The sequence below is a fragment of the Carassius carassius genome, chromosome 30, assembly GCF_963082965.1.
Source record: "Carassius carassius chromosome 30, fCarCar2.1, whole genome shotgun sequence".
Lineage (NCBI taxonomy): Eukaryota > Metazoa > Chordata > Actinopteri > Cypriniformes > Cyprinidae > Carassius > Carassius carassius.
Window position 1 is genome coordinate 2,269,776 of NC_081784.1, and position 21,236 is coordinate 2,291,011.

General features: G+C 35.8%; 1 protein-coding gene across 1 annotated transcript in view; it reads left to right on the top strand.

Annotated features, from left to right (window-relative positions):
- The first annotated feature begins 3,727 nt into the window (after positions 1-3,727).
- LOC132110396 (potassium channel subfamily K member 12-like) overlaps positions 3,728-21,236 on the top strand; it is a 28,393-nt gene continuing 10,884 nt past the window's right edge. Inside the window, exons 1-3 of the mRNA XM_059516963.1 lie at positions 3,728-4,105; positions 4,376-4,446; positions 4,523-4,964. Coding sequence (XP_059372946.1) covers positions 4,625-4,964 — 340 coding nt within the window. The 5' untranslated portion in view covers positions 3,728-4,105; positions 4,376-4,446; positions 4,523-4,624. The remainder of the gene's footprint in view (positions 4,106-4,375; positions 4,447-4,522; positions 4,965-21,236) is intronic.

Sequence of the window (21,236 nt, forward strand, 5' to 3'; positions counted from 1 at the left end):
AAATAGTTCCCATTAGGAGTTTTATTTATTTATTTATTTATTTATTTATTCTTGCAGAGTTTTTCTTGTTTTAATTATAAACTCAATTCATTTTTATTAATTTCTCGGAGAACAAAACTTCATATCTTGTCATTTTAGATCTCAATATATCTTGATTTAAGAATTTGAAAACAAGACAAAAATACTGAGAAAAAGCACACTTTTTGCCATGTGATCAGAAGGTACAGTAAAAGTTATTTCCATATTCTAGTTGAGACGGGTTTTTTTTGGTGTTTGAAATGTAAAAAATATGCAAAAAAGTAATGTGTTGGAGGTTGTATTTTTAATCTATGAAGTGTTACAGCTCAATGTCTGCTCTGTAGACATTTACATACATTTAGTGGCCACATTAAACTATGTTCCCTTTAATTTATTCCTGAAGTTTTCTTTACTTGGCCTTAAAATCTTGATACTGTCTTAAATTTACCTTTATAAAACCTGCAGACTCCCTAGAATTATATCAAACACGGTTAATGCTTCAGTAATTCCATCCTTGCACACCAACGTCCATCTGCAGATGTGCAGCAAGTTAGCTCAGTCAGATAAATGCGTATGTGTGTGTGCTGATGATAGGTGAACATGCTGTATCTCTAGATCAGAGCTTACTCTGCTGCTTGGTCTTTGCAGAATGACATCCTTATCAATAGTCTTCCCCAATGGCAACCCCTCCACAGATCTAACTCAGCCCCTCCACTGCTGTCAGCCTCCAGAGAGACAGTGTCTTTAATTGCTCAGCTAATTATAAACAGCAACTTTCAGGGTGAATCTTGACAAGTTAGTGATAGATGCAACCATATGTTCTCTGCCTAAGCAGCGTCAATAGCGAAGAGAGACAGGCAGAGATTTTGTCATCAGCTAGACTCCTCTAGTCTCATCAGCAACTCTCTCTGTGTTCACAGCCAAGATGAAGTATATATGCATGATGATATAGGAGCAGGCAGCGAGCAAATTAGTACCAAACGAAATTAAAATTAGCTTTGGTGAATGAAACAGAGCATGAATCGAACATTTTGTTTCTTAATACATGATTATTGTGTTATTACAAATTATTGAAGTTGAAGTTCACCCAAAAATGAAGATTTGCCAAAATTGGACTCACCCTCAGAACATCCAAAATGTAAGATGAGTTTGTTTCTTCAAGGGAATAGATTTGGACAAATGTCATTTTGTCTCTGCAGTGAATGGGTGCCGTCAGAATGAGAGTTCAGAAATATAATAAAAACATCACAATAATCCTAAAGTAATCCACAGCACTCCAGTCCATTAGGTTAATGTCTTGTGAAGAGAAAAGCTGCATGATTGTAAGAAACAAATCCATTATTAAAATGTTTTTAACATCAAAATTATGCTTCCAGCTAAAATGTGACATACAATCCAACACTGGAAGAGTTATTATGGATTATGGACTTTTTTGGCTAGAGGCAACAGTATAAAATTAAGATGCCTGGACTTGTTTCACAAGATGTTAAAACTGTCGTGTTGAGTTTTTTGGACTCTCATTCTGACGGCACCCCTTCACTGCAGATGATTGTAAATACTAGCACTCATTGAGGGTGAGTACATTTTCAACAAATTTAAATTTTTGGGTAAACCATTCCTTTAAGTCTATATTGAATGCTGTTTAACATGTAAATAAATCAGATTATGTAAGTACAATAGGTTGTGAATGCCGTTTTGTGTTTGTTTATAAGAACTGCAACGTAATACATTTAAACTGCAGAGTAAGAGCTCCAAGTGTTGACACATTTCTGGCACTGAGATGCCAAAAGGAACAACATAATGACGAGTCTGTGTTTTTGTGACAAAAGCCATTTCAGCAGTTAAACAGCTATAAATAATTCAGTTACATTTGCATTTATGCAGTTAGCATTTATCATAGGAACAACAAAACTGCATAAGAATCATATTCATGGCCAGTTAAGCCATGTTATATACTGAATGCTATGCATTATAAAAATGAATAATAACGATCTTCTCAAAACAAGTAAATATTGCATTGTGGACACATTTTTTAAGTCAGTTGGCATGAGCACTCATCAACATAAAGGTTTATTAGAAGTGTTACTGTGGTAGTTTTGTCTTGTTTCTGGGTGAATCCTTCTTGCAAGTGGACTTTTAACATTTGTCAAGCCATCTCTCAATGGTTTGACTGTTCTACATCTGTATATAGAACAAGTTTCTCAAAAAAATGTACAATGATGTTATTATTCATTCATTGACTAGATGCTTTTATCCAAAGCAATATATTAAGCATTCAGTCCACCACAGCTCTCAAATTGCATTCATGCTTATTGCTGCATCAAATTGGGACAAGCAGGGACAAGGGAATATTTTCAGTGTATAACAAAAAAAAATTCACTTAATTCACTTGGTAAATTCACTTATTTGCAAGCACTCAAGTCTTATAGATTACTTTTATGGTATTTTTTGACAGTTACTGATATTTGAGCTCACAAAAAGGGGTTCACAAACTTTTTTATGCTGACTTTGCTTGGTTTTGGAGGTTTACAGTTCATGCATGTGGCCTGAACAGCTATGGACTTTAATTATATGCGTGTCAACACACTTTGATTACATAGCTTTCCCATCTAAAATGCATCTACACGTTTTTCTCCCCAAGATCAGACTGTCCAAACAATAAAACCAAGTAAAAACGGGCAAAAAAGTAATCTTTGGTATTCTGCTTAACTCCTCATTATTCATATCACAGAATAAAAAGTCATTGGGGTTTGTAATGGACATGACATGAGTAAATGATGCAGTGATTCTTGAGTGAGTGTATCGTTCATTCAAGTAGATGTTGTTAATCTGGATCAATCAGTACTTTGTTACCTAACTACGCTGTTGCATGAAAACAGTGAGCTACAGTGTGACCTAACAGTTCAGAAAACTACTGATTTATGTAATCAAGCACTTACTGCATGAAAGACTCTGGATTTTAAACATGCCAGCCATTGCATTGCAGTCAGGCTCATCCATTACTGCGTCAGGAATGGGGTAATGCTGGACACAGGTAATTATGCCATCGATTAATTTTCAGAAAAAAAACCCCAGCCCCACCTCTTGCTGTTATCGTGGTGCGCTCGAGCAGCTCTAATAGTGTAGTAGTTGTAGAAACGCGTGCCGCATCATTTCCTCGTGATTCCTGGGGAGTCTGTGCCAACGCGTGCGCGAAATGGACTTACTAGGGAATGGAAGCAACATTTACCACATTTGTCACGTTATTGTCCACACATTTCTCTTCAAGGCTGGTGGTTTTGGCGGTTCCTTAGGATTTCGAGAGAAAAGGAGCGTGAAAAAGTGTCCCGCGCGCTCTTCGATTCAACATCTTCGCGTTTCCCTCCAAAACAACAAATTTACGACGCAAAACAAAGATGAAATAAAACAGAATAGGCTTTTTGCTGCTCGAATGAAAGGGGTAGTGTGGAAAAGAGGGGGTTTGAATATTAAAAGCACTTAAGTGTAAAAACACATCCAGATTAAAATGGAATGTGAACCTGACAGATAAATATATATATTTTTTTATTAATTTATTTTTTACACGAACACTAGATGTGGATTTCATATTTCAAATCAAATTTTGATTAATGACCATTGTGTTAATTAAAAAGCATTGGAGATCTTCACTGTATTACTGTAGTGTAAATCATAGTGCGCACAGATTTGATCTAAACCAGATCAGCTTCATTAGGACTGCGGGCATCAAACATCCCACAGCGGATAGACTGGAGATCTGCCTCACAAAAAGTGCAAAAAATCTCTCTTATATGGTCGCTAAATGTATTTATTTGCATTTAGCCCGCTGTATCTTTCACTGAAGCATAAATTAATGTGATTCACGGGATGAGAGATTTGGCGCATGAGGATGAGCTGGATGCTTCAACGGCAACATGGAAAAGCAGGAGGACACACTGCTGCATCCCAGAAATATAACACAACCAGGAGCCTTTGGAAATTCAAAGGATTTTAGCGTGCATCTGAACACTTTATAGGTGGATTTATGTGGATAAACAATCAATGCGATGGAGACGGAGATGGACGGAGAACTACTTTATTGAGCACGAGGGTGAGTCTTGCTATTTAACGAACTAAATCTACTAAAGCGGATCCACAAGTGGTGTTTTAAAAGACATTTACCTCAAAGAACTTGAATGATTTGGGTAAGTTATTTAGAAAGTGACAGTTTACAAGTAAATGCGTAATTGACGTTAATAGTCGAGATATTGAGTTTTCCAAAACAGAAAGGAGAAATTTATTAAAGTCAAAATCAGTTCTTTCTCGTATCCTGCCTGTTTAATGCAAATCATCCTATTGTTAACCTGCAATATCCTTGAAGATCGGAGTGTCCAAAGCAGCAGCTCGAGAGGATCCGTGCCTTTGATAATGAGAAATGGATCAAGTGAGCTGGTAAGTGTGTTAAATGAAGTCATTATCTCATGTAAAACTTCTCTGCCGTGTTTGATACGTGCTATCCCATTATTAGCATGATCTCAGGAGGTCTTGGATTATCCTGAAGGCGCAGCTCTAGAGGGTCCATGTCATTGCATTGGTCGCTGTCCACTGCGCCCGTGGTGCTGAAATCTGGATGATGCCGGCGCAGCGACTGCAGGGCTGCCGCTCCCTTCACATTAACGAAGACAATGGGCGCTTTCTGCTGCTCGCCGTGCTCATCATCGTATACCTGCTGTGTGGCGCTGCGGTGTTTTCCGCCATCGAGAGGCCGTCTGAGCTGCGAGCACACCGGCGCTGGAACCGGACTCTCCTGAACTTTAGCGATACGTTCAATATCAGCTTACAAGATCTGGGCGCCTTCCTGAAAGAGTACGAGGCTGCGATTGCTGCTGGAGTTCGGGTCGATGCCCTTCGACCCAGATGGGATTTTACAGGGGCGTTTTATTTTGTTGGGACAGTGGTGTCTACTATTGGTAAGTTACCAAATGCAGGATTTTCTCTTGTGGGAATAACTATTCTTAATTATTAATATCCATGGTCTACTAGAATATGATTCCAGTGCTTTTCTTAAAAAGATACAGTAGTATACTCAAAAATGAACATTTTGGCTCATGTAGTTTCTGCAGTAATTAGTGCATTACTAAAAGAGAATGTTGTGAAAACTTTGGCTATAACGTTCTGTTCCAGTAACATTAATAGGATTTTGGTCTTTAATCGTGTTCTCAAAACATTATTATTTAAAATGGTTATTTTATAATTCATGGAATTTTTTTTTCCTGAAATGTTTTAACAATTTTAGTACTTGTTTTAGAAAATTCAAAACTAATGTTCCAGTGTTTGCAAAATGATGAAATGCAACATTCCATTAGCATAAAATAAATAAATAAATAAATTCTGGTCATTTTGAATGTTCATAGAAAATTTAGAAATAATGTTTTCATAACCTAATAGGAGTGTTGGCAAAACGTTCTATTTTTTAGTTCTATTCGTTTTTTTTTTTAGCTGGGTACTGTAAGTATGGCTTTGTTTCTTCAGTTGATTGCAAAGGTACTACAAAATGTGAGGAAAACAAAAGCTGTCAAAACTCGTTGCCTGAAAATCGTTTCTGCTACCATAGATCTCATTTGTGCTTTTAGGTTTCAAACCTGATAAGTCTTGATAGACCAAAATTGAATATACAAATATGCATATATGTTAATTATACGTGAGAACTCTTGCATATAGTAATATTATCAATATGATTTTTTTAGTCTTTAACTCATTTAAAGCTGTTGTGTTACTTTAGAGGACTTAGGATACAAATTATATGGAATACTTATAGTGCTTATGTTTTTCCCTTTAGAGCTTGTCAGTATAAATCACTGTCCTCTTTCATTTTATTGAAAAGACATGTGAGAACAATTGGTTTTGTATTATTTTTGGGGTGAACTATCTCTTTAGGAGCTGCAATCCACTCGTATTTCACTGAGTTACTATGTCTAAAAACCTGCACATAAAAGGTTTCCCCAAAGATAGATATAAAATGCAATCTGTATCTATTTATGTGTGTGTTATTATAGGTTTGCCTCCTCCAGTTTGCTTTTGCAGCACCACTTACCTTGAATTGAACTACAGGGCTCATAAATGCAAAGTAGTACAACAGCAATACATGTGCTGATTTATTTTTATCAGCAATAGCCTCTGGCACCTTGCTTGACTCCCTGACCTTTCATAGAAACTCACTGTGCACTTTTTCCTTGCCGAGGCAACATTTCCTTGCTCTCTGCAGAGACTTCACTTTTCCATTGGCATTTCCCCAGCATAAGTCCTCTGAAGACCAATAAACACCCTCTAGTGTTGACTCTCTCACCGGTACCAGGCTGCGGCTAAGCCAAGCAAAGCCAAGCCAACTCCCTGCTGGACTTCTGCATTCAGGACCAAGCCTAAGGCTTGCAGTTTGCTGTGGGGCTCATGTCCCAAAAACCAAATGTGCTGATGCCCACATGTCCTGGATAACATTTACCCTGTTATAGGTCACTAAAGAGCAAGTATCCCTCCGAGGTGCCCCTCTGGTTATTGTGTATATTTGCTTCCTACGGACCTTGGCTCCTGTTTTACACTTTCCATCTGCAGTGAGTAATCAATAGCCGTGCACTTTGTAGTTCTGAGTAATGTATTCAGCAGTACTTTCACTGAAGCAGATTCACGCAACCTCAAATGCTCTACAGATAGCTGGTGACCGCCTCCACAAATGAAAAATAGGGTGTAGACTGACAGCGAGGCCATTCTCTGTCAGGTTTAAATGCTATCCTCCCCGGCTCAAAAGCATCAGGACTGGGTGTAGAGATGTGTGCATGCATTGTTTTTAGGTTTATTTCATATATATATATATATATATATATATATATATATATATATATACAGTCGTGGCCAAAAGTTTTGAGAATTACATAAATATTAGTTTTCAAAAAGTGTGTTGGCCCTTCTTTTTCAGGACCTCTGCAATTCGACTGGGCATGCTCTCAATCAACTTCTGGGCCAAATCCTGACTGATAGCAACCCATTCTTTCATAATCACTTCTTGGAGTTTGTCAGAACTAGTGGGTTTTTGTTTGTCCACCCGCCATTGACCACAAGTTCTCAATGGGATTAAGATCTGGGAAGTTTCCAGGCCATGGACCCAAATTTTCAACATTCTTGTCCCCGAGCCACTTAGTTATGACTTTTGCCTTATGACACGGTGCTCCATCGTGTTGGAAAATGCATTGTTCTTCACCAAAATGTTGTTGGATTGTTGGAAGAAGTTGCTGTTGGAGGGTGTTTTGGTACCATTCTTTATTCATGGCTGTGTTTTTGGGCAGAATTATGAGTGAGCCCACTCCCTTGGATGAGATGCAACCCCACACATGAATGGTGTCAGGATGCTTTACTGTTGGCATGACACAGGACTGATGGTAGCGCTCACCTTTTCTTCTTCGGACAAAGCTTTTTCCAGATGCCCCAAACAATCAGAAAGGGGCTTCATCGGAGAATATGACTTTGCCCCAGTCCTCAGCAGTCCATTCACTATACTTTCTGCAGAAGATCAATCTGTCCCTGATGTTTTTTTTGGAGAGAAGTGGCTTCTTTGCTGCCCTTCTTGACACCAGGCCATCTTCCAAAAGTCTTGGCCTCACTGTGCGTGCAGATGCGCTCACACCTGCCTGCTGCCATTCCTGAGCAAGCTCTGCACTGGTGGCACTCCGATCCCGCAGCTGAATCCTCTTTAGGAGACCATCCTGGCGCTTGCTGGACTTTCTTGGACGCCCTGAAGCCTTCTTTACATGAATTGAACCTCTTTCCTTAAAGTTCTTGATGATCCTATAAATTGTTGATTTAGGTGCAATCTTAGTAGCCACAATATCCTTGCCTGTGAAGCCATTTTTATGCAACGCAATGATGGCTGCACGCGTTTCTTTGCAGGTCACCATGGTTAACAATGGCAGAGCAATGATTTCAAGCATCACCCTCCTTTTAACATGTCAAGTCTGCCATTCTAACCCAATCAGCCTGACATAATGATCTCCAGCTTTGTGCTCGTCAACATTCTCACCTGAGTTAACAAGACGATTACTGAAATGATCTCAGCAGGTCCTTTAATGACAGCAATAAAATGAAGTGGAAAGGTTTTTTTGGGATTAAGTTAATTTTCATGGCAAAGAAGGACTATGCAATTCATCTGATCACTCTTCATAACATTCTGGAGTATATGCAAATTGCTATTATAAAAACTTAAGCAGCAACTTTTCCAATTTCCAATATTAATGTCATTCTCAAAACTTTTGGCCACGACTGTATATATAAAGTTTTCTTGCTTGGTAGTATACAGTGTGATCCATACTGTACAACCAAAAAGGCCAGAAATGGCTGAAAAATTGGAAGTAAAAAAAATAAAGGATTTTAGTTTTAGTTAACCATAATGTTCATGATTTGAAATGTTGATAAAATTAATACTTTTGTCATGTGCCATGCAGTGTGATTTTATATACTATTAGAAGTTTTATAAGTATTTTGAATAAGATATATATTTTTTATGTTTTCTGTTTTTTGCTTTACATTTTAATTTAAATTTTAGTAATTTTGTTTTTTCATGTTTTTTTCATTTTATTATTTTTTTTACAGCTGTATCTCAATAAATTAGAATGCCGTGGAAAAGTTTGTTCATTTCAAAGCAAAAAGAGCCCCTACCAAGTATTGAGTACATGTACAGTAAATGAACATACTTTCCAGAAGGCCAAAAATTCACTAAAAATGTTTTTTTATGAAGTATTCTAATTTGTTGAGATCGTGAATTTGTGGGTTTTTGTTAAATGTGAGCCAAAATCATCACAATTAAAAGAACCAAAGACTTAAACTACTTCATTCTGTGTGCACTGAATTTATTAAATACACGAGTTTCACAATTTGAGTTAAATTACTGAAATAAATTTACTTTCTTTTAATTTATTTAGATGCACCTGTATATATTTGTATAGATTCTACAGTATATATTAAATGTATAATACCATACTAAATAACATATTAAATACACACAGACACATAGATTTATTTTTATTTATGGTTTTAGTTTTAGCTAACTATAATGTAACTAAAATGTTGATAAAAAGAGTACTAGTAAACTAATCCCTTTTTCTCTATCTTTTTTTTTATTGTAAACAAAGCTTTATTGTAACTACTACTTTTTCTCTAAATGCCGTGTAAAACAAATGTGGTTGATTTACAGTACATTTTCGCAGGCAGAACCCTCTGTGGGACTTATAAAAGGCAACACAGTCTAGCAAGTATAATCATACTTTATTTAGCAGCTAAGCTTAAATTAATGTGTTTTTTGTGCATTCTATTTCCGTCTCAGTCTCCAACATACCTTTAATCTCAGTGTGAAGTCTCTATTTACCTCCCGCCTCCAGAAGAGCTTCAAAGTCAGTAAATGTAGGGTGCTCAGTCTTCATCCTGACGGGGGTTTTCTAGGGATGACGCGGGCACTTCCTCTTCATCTAAGCCAAACCCCTGCCATTTCACACACAGTGAGTTACATTCTGACTGAGACATTATTATAGGGAAAAATTGATTTGCCAGTCAATCACTGTTTTAATCCATTTAATACATGATTCATGCATTATTTGCAGTAATGTTCAAAAGTTTGAGATCGGCTACGATTTTGTAATGTTTTTGAACATTAAAAAAGTATTAAAAGGAAACCATGATTGATTTTATTCTTCGTGATTATTTGACAATTAGAGAATTCAAAAGAACAGCATTTATATAACATTATAAATGTCTTTACTCTCATTCAATTTCATGCATGCATGCTGAATAAAAACGTACCCCAAATTTCTTAACATTAGTATATGTGGGAGACCACAAGGCAGACTTTTAAAATGTATACTATATAGAGGTGCTGGTCATATAATTAGAATATCATCAAAAAGTTGATTTATTTCACTAATTCCATTCAAAAAGTGAATCTTGTATATTATATTCATTCATTACACACAGACTGATATATATTTCAAATGTTTATTTCTTTTAATTTTGATGTTTATAACTGACAAGTAAGGAAAATCCCAAATTCAGTATCTCAGAAAATTTGAATATTGTGAAAAGGTTCAATATTGAAGACACATGGTGCCACACTCTAATAAGCAAATTAACTCAAAACACCTTTAAATGGTCTCTCAGTCTAGTTCTGTAGGCTACACAATCATGGGGAAGACTGCTGACTTGACAGTTGTCCAAAAGACAACCACTGACACCTTGCAAAAGGAGGGCTATACACAAAAAGTCATTGCAAAAGAGGATGGCTGTTCACAGAGCTCTGTGTCCAAGCACAGGGAAGGGGAAGGGAAGGAAAAGATGCGGTAGAAAAAAGTGTACAAGCAATAGGGATAACAGCACCCTGGAGAGGATTGTGAAACAAAACCCATTCAAAAATGTGGGGGAGATTCAAAAACTGGGGACTGAACCACTACGCACAGACTTATGCAAGACATGGGTTTCAGCTGTCACATTCCTTGTGTCAAGCCACTCTTGAACAACAGACAGCGTCAGAAGCGTCTCTCTTCAAAAAGGACTGGACTGCAGCTGAGTGGTCCAAAGTTATGTTTTCTGATGAAAGTAAATTTTGCATTTCTTTTGGAAATCAGGGCCCCAGAGTCTGGAGGAAGAGAGGAGAGGCACACAATCCACGTTGCTTGAGGTCCAGTGTAAAGTTTCCACAGTCAGTGATGGTTTGGGGTGCCATGTCATCTGCTGGTGTCTGTCCACTGTGTTTTCTGAGGTCCAAGGTCAACACAGCTGTATACCAGGAAGTTTTAGAGCACTTCATGCTTCATGCTGCTGACCAACTTTATGGAGATGCAGATTTCATTTTCCAAAAGGACTTGGCATCAGCACACAGCGCCAAAGCTACTAGTACCTGGTTTAAGGACCATGGTACCCCTGTTCTTAATTGGCCAGCAAACTCGTCTGACCTTAACCCCATAGAAAATCTATGCAGTATTGTGAAAAGGAAGATGCGATATGTCAGACCCAAGAATAACCGCTTTGTTAATTCTATTACTCATAGTCTTTTAGTAGAAGTGTTGTATATATTTTTTTATTTTTTTGTATTATTAGTCAAGCAGGATCGCAGAAGCAGAGCGGCTTCAGCTCAGGGTGAGAGGAAACTCTGTTTAAGACAGGCGGTTAGTAACATGCTCTTAGAAATTGTTTGTTGCAGAGCTCTAGAGACGTTTCTGCAGGCTACAACCATCACTCATCACTCACATCAGCAAGACAGGAGAGCTTCATTAGTGGCCAGACGCTAACAACTGAGAATCCTGCTCAGCACTTGAACAGGTTTACTATAAATAGAACCACTTTATGAATCACAAACATTAATTGGCTGTTTATGTTTACATTTGCATTTATTTATTTAATTAAGGATGCAGCCTTTATACAGTATGCAGAGCTTGATAATTATAGATCAAGTGTAGTCTAGTACAGGGGTTTTATATAACCATGGACCGACCTTGTGCAAGAAACCCCGTATCCTAAAATTATCTCAAATTTTCCTGAAATAGTATATCAGTTTAACTAGTGAAAAATCAATATTACAAATATGTGTTAAATATAATTTGTAAAATATTTAGTTTCTATTTTCATTAGATTATTTCATCTTTTTTCTGTACTGATACAGTAGATGCATTGTTTATTTAAAGTCGAGATGAAACTAAAATTGCAATCGAATTTTCTTCCCTATTGTGACGTATTACCAAGTGAAATGGCTTACTAGTTTTGTAAGACATTTACTGTAGTTTATTTTGAGAACAGCCTGAGAATGAAAGCCTTGGATTTTGGAAGTCATGTTGCATATAAGTATCAAATTTGTCTCAGATGTTGCTCCTAAAATTCCTTAGGAGAAACAAAAATAGACACGGATGAGTCAAGTAATTTGTATTGTTGTTTATGACGAAGTCATGTTACACATTTCAGTGAAATGTTTTAGAGATGTCTGAATGATGAGTTATCGTTGCGGCTGCAGTGTGCAGTGTATACTGCCAATCTTGGCTTTGCAGGCTTCTGGAGGAGAATGGTATTGCTCAGGAGATATATACAGAGTTCTTCATTATGTTTCATTTACATATCAACTTTAGCAAATGAGCACGGTTTAAGACATTGTTGTCTGTAGTCTTTTTCTTTAAAAAAAAAAAAGCATCTCAGTCTGAACTTTGGCTGAAGCTCTTCACTTAATCTTACTGTCACATGGGAACAATTGAGATTTTAAGGAAGAACTCGGTTATGATTTTTATTCCCCATTGGAACAAAAGGAAAATGTTTGGCCTGATTTAAAATTGGCAAAGTTGGAACATTTTCTCAGACTTTAACAGTAGTGTAAAAGTCAAAAGACGTGGGCAAAAAGCTGAAAACGAGTTGACGAAGCAGGTTTAAATGAGTCTAGATCTGTCCTTATGACCTGTGTGGCGACGGAGCTATTAGGTTTGGTTGGAGGACGCTGATAGAATAGAAGTGCGTACAGTAATCATGTGAGCTCAGACTATTACACGCCTGTCTGAACAGAAACTGTTTTCTGGAGACTCTCAGGAGAGACCACCACCATCGACTCCACAAGCTGAGGCGTGTTTCTTCTTCCGGTTTTACTCATTAATCTTACCTTTTAAGAATATATCAGTCATAACATGTTGCTTTTTCTTTTGCATACACTTTGTGTTTTCGAACTTTACAATCCTTTTGGAAACGTCTTCTTTTTGTGTTCCAAAGAAAAAGAAAATATGCATCCTCTTTAACTGAATAAATGTAATTGATTTCACAATGAACAGATTTATGCTGATTCTAAGCAAAATTAATAAATGAATTTGGAAAATATGATTTAAATAAAATCAAATAGGTGCAATATTTACTAATGACACTTAGTTTGATATTTTGTAATGCAACAATAATAATTATTATTATTGTCTATTAATACTACTACTAAAAATAATAATAATTGTTTATTTTATAATATATTATATGAATATACAGTATATTTGATTATATGCTTTTTCAAAATACAATTATTTAAATTAAGTAAAAATAGATTCAAATAGTTTATTAACAATGCTAAGGTTTTTTTATTTTCATAATCATACCTATAATAGCTGTTTCATTTATGTATGACTGACAAATAAGCATTGCATTAACTTTAGTAGGTTGGTGGAACAAACAATTTTCAGTTACCGGTAGTTAAAACGTATGATAATTTTACAAATTGGATTTATTGAATAGAAATATATAATCCTGTTTATATTTAAAACTTCACTTTATAAGTGCTATTACAGAAATCTCACCTCTTTCATTTATGTATGACTGACACTTATGCATAGCATTTTTATTTATAACAGGTTTATTTCTTTATTTTGAACTATGTAATCCAAATGGACAGAAACTGTATATGTGATTCAAATATATTCAATGTAATTTTTTTTTTACTGCATGAGTAAATAATGTCTGGATGTTGTTTTTATTGGGGGGTGATCTTCTCCTTTAAAGCCGGTTGATGTAGGTCAAACAGACAGTTGTGTGAGTAAACCTCGGGGATTCCCATTGCAGACTCGTCTTTCTCTCATCGCTCTCTCCCGTGTCGTAGTAATCAGTGCAGTTGGCTCCGGTTACTCCTCAGTGAGCTGCGTGTTTGATTGGATCATGCATCATTGTCTCCTCAGTGATATTCTCTTCCTCCTCAGACTCATCTAGCAATATAACCTGCTTGACTAATGCAGAGGAATGGATTGCCTCTTTTCCACGTCCCTCTTATCACGCTCTCTCTCCTTCAATCTCATTGTGTTCCATCACATGCTGTTTGCACTGATAGACTTCACATTGCAGGTCAGAGAATTATGATACAATGATTTGCAAGTGTTATCCATTAAAATATCATCTGGGTCAATGAAATGCAGTGTTTCATTCAGAAGGGCCAATGTAGTTACCGAGCTTCATGGCGGCTGTTTTTTTTTTATAATAGCAGAGTAGTTTACAGCATACTGTATTCACTTTATTGTGGAACCCAGAAGTAAGCTATTTTCTGTGTATGCGCAAGACTTCTGATTCATTAGTCATTACAGAACTAGAAGAATTACAAAGGGCAATGGTAAAATGATCAGAATCATGTGAATATAATGCAATTAAACTAATTTAAAATACCTTTCTGCTTGCATTACAATAATGAAAATTTGGGGCAACTTTAATAAAAAAAAAAGTATTTTTTTCAAAATGTCAAAATCATATTTTGTCCTAAAATTATTATTTTTTTGCACAGTATTTATGATTCTAACAATGATTTCTAATTTTGTTCTTTTGATTTTAAGGTGAATGTGACATGCACATGTTTTAAGTCTTAGTGTCTTAATGTCTTAGTTTTTACATCTTGTTATCATCAAAAAAATATTTGATCATCTGCTAGTTTGAACTTCAGTTTAATCGTCCTGAAGTCAATGGGTTTTTGGCCTGAAATAAGATCGGTGAAAACAAGCTCAAGATAATTTTAATGATGTATTTTATTCCACAACATAAAATACATCAGCAATATCTGATTTGTGATTTTTTTAAAGGCTTTTACTTAATACAAGTGGCTAAATGGGACTACAGAGATTGTTTGTGACATTAAACGTCTCTTGCAAACTATTCTAGTTCACACTTTCCAATATCTGCATTTGAATATCATCCAGGTATTCCATGCATAGGAAATGTGCATATTGTACATAATAAACATGCAGAATGCTGCAAAAATAGCACTAGTAGAATGATAACATGATACTCCGAGACTCCTGATAGACATTTATTTCATCATCAGATTTCCTGGAGCTGAGAGCAGCACCTTCTCCAGCATTGTGTTGTCTCTCTCTCTCTCTGATCTCTTGGGTTGCTCTGTTCAAACAGAGGGCTGGAAAATGTCAAAGTTAAAAATGGAAGAGGGCATGCAGTCACAAAAAAGGTGTGTGTGCTGTTGTCAACAGTGTGTACTCAAGCACAGATACTGAATGAGGCGAGACCAGACAGAATGTGATTAGGTTTTTTTAATAGTTTGATTAATATTTTTTATTTACTTAGGTTCATTCTGGTTGGGTGGATCTTATGGCTGGGTTATATATTGTACCCGAAAAATATAAAAAGAAAAGAAATGGACTGAATGATCATCAACATTTTTATACATTTTTTATAAGATTATATGTCACATTGTGACATCATTTTCATAGCAATTACTATAATATAAAGAATCATTTCACTTTTTTTATTTTGAAAAATTAATGCATTCTTATGCTCTTTTCTGGAAATACTGAAGATTCTCTTATCTTTTATCATGTGTTTTAGTCATTCTGAGCATTAATTCTGCATCAAAAGGACACAAGCGTCATAAAGCTATAGGTCATGAGACTGTTGTGATGCTTTCACCCCTCTGTATGCTGCTTTATGTTCATTTATGTTTTATGTTCTTTTGTATGTAGATATATGTTTGTAAAATTGTGAAATGCACACTGTTTAAAATAAAGATTCTTTATTTCCATGAGTGTTCCATGAAGAAATTACAATTTTCATGGAACTTTTCCATTCCACAAAAGGTTTTTTATAGTGGAAAAACTTTCTTTAGATTTGTAAAATGTTCTTCACTGTTCACTCAAGGACAAAAATGATTGTTCTATGCGATACACTGTGAATGCTTTGGAATGCTTATTTGGGGAAAAAAAGCCCTTTTTGGAACGTTTATTTGTGAAAAGCCCTTTTTGGAATGTATTATATTTTTAATAGTGTAGCAAGAATGACTTCTGTTTGTTTGTTGGCAGATATATAGTATAGAGTATATAGATTACACTTTGACTATTTAAATAAGAGGATTTAAGAGTGATTCTTAAACAGCTGCTTTTATGCATCATATATCCTGTAAATCTGTAATGCAAATGCTGAACTGAAGCTGGTCGTCAGTGAAATATTAAGATTAGCTAGATTTAAATGTGTAAAAATAATGTGATTGTGATTGGTTTGCCTTTTCAAAACCTGCCACAACAATGTATGCAGTTGCTTTGGTTATAAAGTCATTATTATGTGGTTGCTAGGGTGTGCTGGCTGTTGCTAGGTTGTTGTTGCAAACATCACTAATGATTAGCACTACACAACTCATAATCCTAGAGTGATCTTTGCATCTATAGCCACAGAGCAGTTGAGATAAACACAAAAACCAACGCAGTGACAAATGAGTGTCAGGAAAAGCCGCCCATCCCAGTTCTACATTTATCTCTGGCCTGCATCCCCTAAGTCACCCATTCACATGCCCTTGATCCATGTATGTGAACTGCCCTGGCAAACACACAAAGACTGTAAATAAATCTCAATGCAGAGCGTTCCCATCTGAGGATGGCATCTACACACACCGAGGATCAATCACACACAGCATAGCATGAAGCAGACAGCTATTACTTTAAGTAAAACCACAGATTTGTTGTTGTCACAGCATTATCTACAGACCACAATAACCTCATAAACCTCCTCACTGAATGTAAATACACAGCAACTGAAATGAAACACAAATCTCATTAGTATCCAAGATATTGGTTTGATCGGAAAGGTTAATAATTTTAAAACTAATATTCTGAGTAACAAGCCAACATTCCATCATTAAAGGGACAGTTCACCCCAAAAAAACATTCACTCACCCTCATGTCATTACAAACCTGTTTAACTATATACATATATATGTATATATATATATATATATATATATATATATATATATATATATATATATATATATATATATAGAGAGAGAGAGAGAGAGAGAGAGAGAGAGACAGAGAGAGAGAGAGCAGTTTTAACTTTCTCTAAAACATATACTTTTGTGGGGGTCAGTAATTTTTTGGGGTCAACTACACTTTAATGAGAAATGCTGCCACATGAAATGTTTCCAGGAAAGCTGGCACACGCTCTTTTTGAAGAAATTGTAGCTTGGCAACTAAACATTTACCTTTTAAGTCATTAGAAACTCAACCTATACTAAATGAGGAAGCAATTATACTGGGGTTTAGTGCTTTTATTAACCTGTATGACATTGCCCTTGTAGTCTATCATTGCTAAAAGTGGTGTGTGTGTGTGTGTGTGTGTGTGAGAGTTTGTGTGTGTGGCTTGTTTTTGCAATCTTTACTTAAGTTGATTTTTCTATTAAAACTGAATCCTTGATTGAACGGTGGTTAGTGCTCAGTATTGCCGGGCTGCACCTGTCCTCGTTCTGTAATTTGGTATCGGTACTAAAGCGGTCAGGAGCTTTGCAGATCCTGCAGTTCTGAGCATTATTGAAGCTTTTGACTATCTTTTCATTACATTTAAAACTGTCAGGAGAGGCAGCTTGAGAACTCTGCAATGCATCAGCATTATTTTTCAGATTCTGGGCATGGTGTTCCCTTCCATGTGCCAGTGTAGATTTAGATGCCTGTTCTACACATCATCGAAGAGCTTTATTTTTTTTTTTACCTCATCTATGTAAAGTTCATTCCAGTCTCAGCTGGAAGACCTACAGACCTGTCACAAATTGCTCACTGTATTGCACACAAATCTAGAAAGGCACAAGCATCAGTTAGATTACCTCACTGCAAGCAGCTTTAAGCAGCACAGGTTTTTGTCCAGGAAAATTATATTGTATTTAAAGCTAATGGGTTAATATTACACTATGTATGATTCACTTTGAAACAAAATAAATTGCTAGTAAATTTCATGAATAATTGTAAAGAAACGACAAGTAAAATAAACATGAAATCTCGAAGTAGAAAAACTAAAATAGTATTTCCTGGCAAAACATACGGCAATATTGTATTTATAAAGTTCTTTACAGAACAATGTATAAATGTGCTTTTGAGAAAAAGTGAGTTGATTTGCTTTGTAAATAAAACTTTATTATTGGAGTATACTGTTTCCGTGTTTCACATTTAGTTCATTGTGTTACCGGCAGTTTTTTTTTTTAATTATTAATTATTAATTATTTGTAAACTATTACATTTACTAACAATTTCTAAGTGTAAATTCAAAGTAAATCCTTTACTATAGTCTTTGTCAGTGTGTGAAACCATTAGCACCATTGATGCATTTTTCTATTGTTGTTAACTCAGACTATTTCAGGTCACTTTAATCTATCTCATCTGGTCTTAGTAGCTGATTCTAAGATGCCCAAGAACAGTTCTGAAAGTCAAATGCATCAGTGTGACATCAGCTGAAAGGGTCAGTGGTTATCTATATTACCAATTAACTAGTGGTGGATAGACACATTTTTCTTAAATGCAAGAACTATATATGTGTGGTTTTAGCCATTAGCTTTGACCTTTTCCAGACTCTCCCTCTCTCTGTTTCACTTCCACGTGAACTCAAGCATGTCTCTCTGTTAAATCTACAGCTCTTTTTAATTTACAGTTAGCGTCATAGATTGAGTGCACTCCACTCCTGTTGGGAAAGAGCGCTATCCGAGTATGAATGACTGGAATTGGCTCTCTAATGCATGATGTGTTTTGTATGCTGTGCTCATTGAGTCATATGAAAGATTTTACGCAGATATAGGTGCTTTTGTTCAGCCTTTAGAAAATGCCCAGAGGGACAGGTGTGTATGCTCTGGGAAAGGGCCACGCTTTGTACACTTTTGCTGAGTCTTTGTTTAAACAGATTTTTGTATATAAAATGCCAAGCAGACAAGATTGGAAAGCTCTCCCAAAATTCAACTGTTCAGTGCACCAGGTTTCAACAGGTTCTGCATCCTACTTGTAGTAAGGAAAAGAGACATGCAGCAGTAATGTACGCAGAAACTTTCTCATAAAAAACGCATGCGTTTTAAGCATAATGTGTAAATTGTATGCTGTAATACTACGCTAGGCCACTAGGGATACCATGATATGGATTTCCAGTTTACAATTTTCTTAATAAACCATGTAGCATACTTAAAAATTAAACTTAATTTTCTTGAGAAGCAATGCTGCATAAAATTGTTTTCATAGATTGTGTCTTTAATACAGGTATATTTTGACATATTTTTTCCACTGATTTTAAATAGTTAATACACTTATAATAATACACTCAAAGGTTTGTGGTCGGTAATATTTTTTTTTATTATGTTTTTGAAGGTTTTCTCTTCTGCTCACCAAGGCTGCATTTATTTGATCAAAAACACATTAAAAACAGAAGTAACATGGAAAAAGCTGTGTTAATCTTAAAACAGTTACAACTGTATCTCTATATTCATCCTTTGTGTCCTTGTAAGGTGTAACTTTATTACAATTTTTTTTGTTAACCTGGAAGTACATCCCTTATGAAAATTTACTATGGTTTTACTACAAATATATATATTTCTGTAGTATGCTATGCAAAGTTTTCAAATTGTCTGTATGCATAAAATACATGCATGATCTATTACATTTCTTAATTTGTGCATTGCAAGACTATACAAGACAGTCTTGAGCTTTGTGTCACAAACTTAAATAAAGAAAGGGCAATGCACTTCTTTTGTTTTATGCAGTATAAGGTTAAAAAGGCTTGAACCTTTTGCAATAACATGGGCTTCTTAACCTTACTAATACAGCTGAGATAAATGCAATTCTTTTAAGATCCACTGTATAATAATCTGTCATGCGCCGAGTAATCTTTTATGGCATACTGCACAAACAACTGTAAGTTTCTGTGGCAAACTGTGAAAACAAGTCTGAGTCGATAAGGAAATAAATGCAGAGGGAGAGGCAGCACTGCTCAGTTTCTCAACTATAAATCAATGAAGGAACAGACGGGATGTTGAGCTCTCCTCTGTCCTGCTGTGTGTAAAATTAAATACTGACAGACACTCGAACAAACCAGACTGTGTTCAGGCCTCATGACGACTGACTTGATTAATACGACAACAATAAGTAAGAAGAAGCATAAAGATCTGTGTTTGTGCTTCTTTGTAATGCTATGTTAATAATAAGTGGCCATTAATTAACCATTTTTTCAAAGAGAAAGATGGGAATTGTAGTTTTGTCAAATCAGAAGTGATTTTCTCTCCCTCAAGCCAATCAAGATTAGAGTATGTTTCTTCATCAGAACAGATTTGTAGAAATGTAGCATTGCATCACTTGCTCATCTGCAGTGAATGGGTGCCGTCAGAATGAGAGTCCAAACAGCTGCTAAAAACATCACAATAATCCACACCACTCCAGTCCATCAGTTAATATCTTGTGAAGTGAAAAGCTGTGTTTTTGTAAGAAACAAATCAGTCAATAAGCTGTTTTCACTTCAAACCATAATTTCTGTTTGCAATTCATAATAAGGCCGTGGAAAATTCCATCTTCTGTTGTTTTCTTTTCACATCAAAATCCATCCACATATTTGTTTAGAACTTTTTTGGCTTCATCTGCACTTATTTCTCTCTTGATTCAGACAAGACAACTTTTTAACTGAACAAAGTGTTTTATGGACTTTTAGTTTTAAGTTTAAAAAACGCCTTGATGGATTTTGTTTTCTTTCCAACATGGAGCTTTTCTCTTTACAATATGTTAACTGTGGACTGGAGTGCTGTGGATTACTTGTGATGTTTTTAACAGCTGTTTGGACTCTCATTCTGCAGAGGATCCCCTGGTGAGCAAGTGATGTAATGCTACATTTCTCCAAATCAGATGAAGAGACAAACTCATCCTAATCTTGGATGGCCTAAGAGTGAGCACATTTTCAACTTATTTTCATTTTTGGCTGAACTATTTCTTTGACTTTGACCAAATGCAGATTCAAATGATAAAGCTGTTTACCTCACTCTTTTGAATTGCACAGTGAGCTTTTGGTTCAAATGCAGTATGAACCTCTTTTCTAATGTATTCTGGGCTCTTCCATTCGTCCAGCAAATCCCCCTTAGGCCTCTATTGTTTGAACGCTGTATGACTTCCTCAGTTCAAAACCAGCTTCACCGTATGCTCTCGTCCGGGTGCAGGTGAGCTTTACCATCCAAACGCTGTGTGAAAGCCCATGTTTGAACACAGTATGGGCTTCGAACACAAAGAACCATTTAAACACAGATTCCAGAAAGGAAATCCTGAAAATGTATAAAAGCTATATTTATGATTCTTACCGAGATCTCAAGGACAAGGCAGTCTGTGGGAACTTAATTCTCTTACTGGGTAATATTTCTACTCACCTGTTTATTAAAAAAAAAAAATTATATATATACAGTATATATATATATATATATATATATACACTAATAA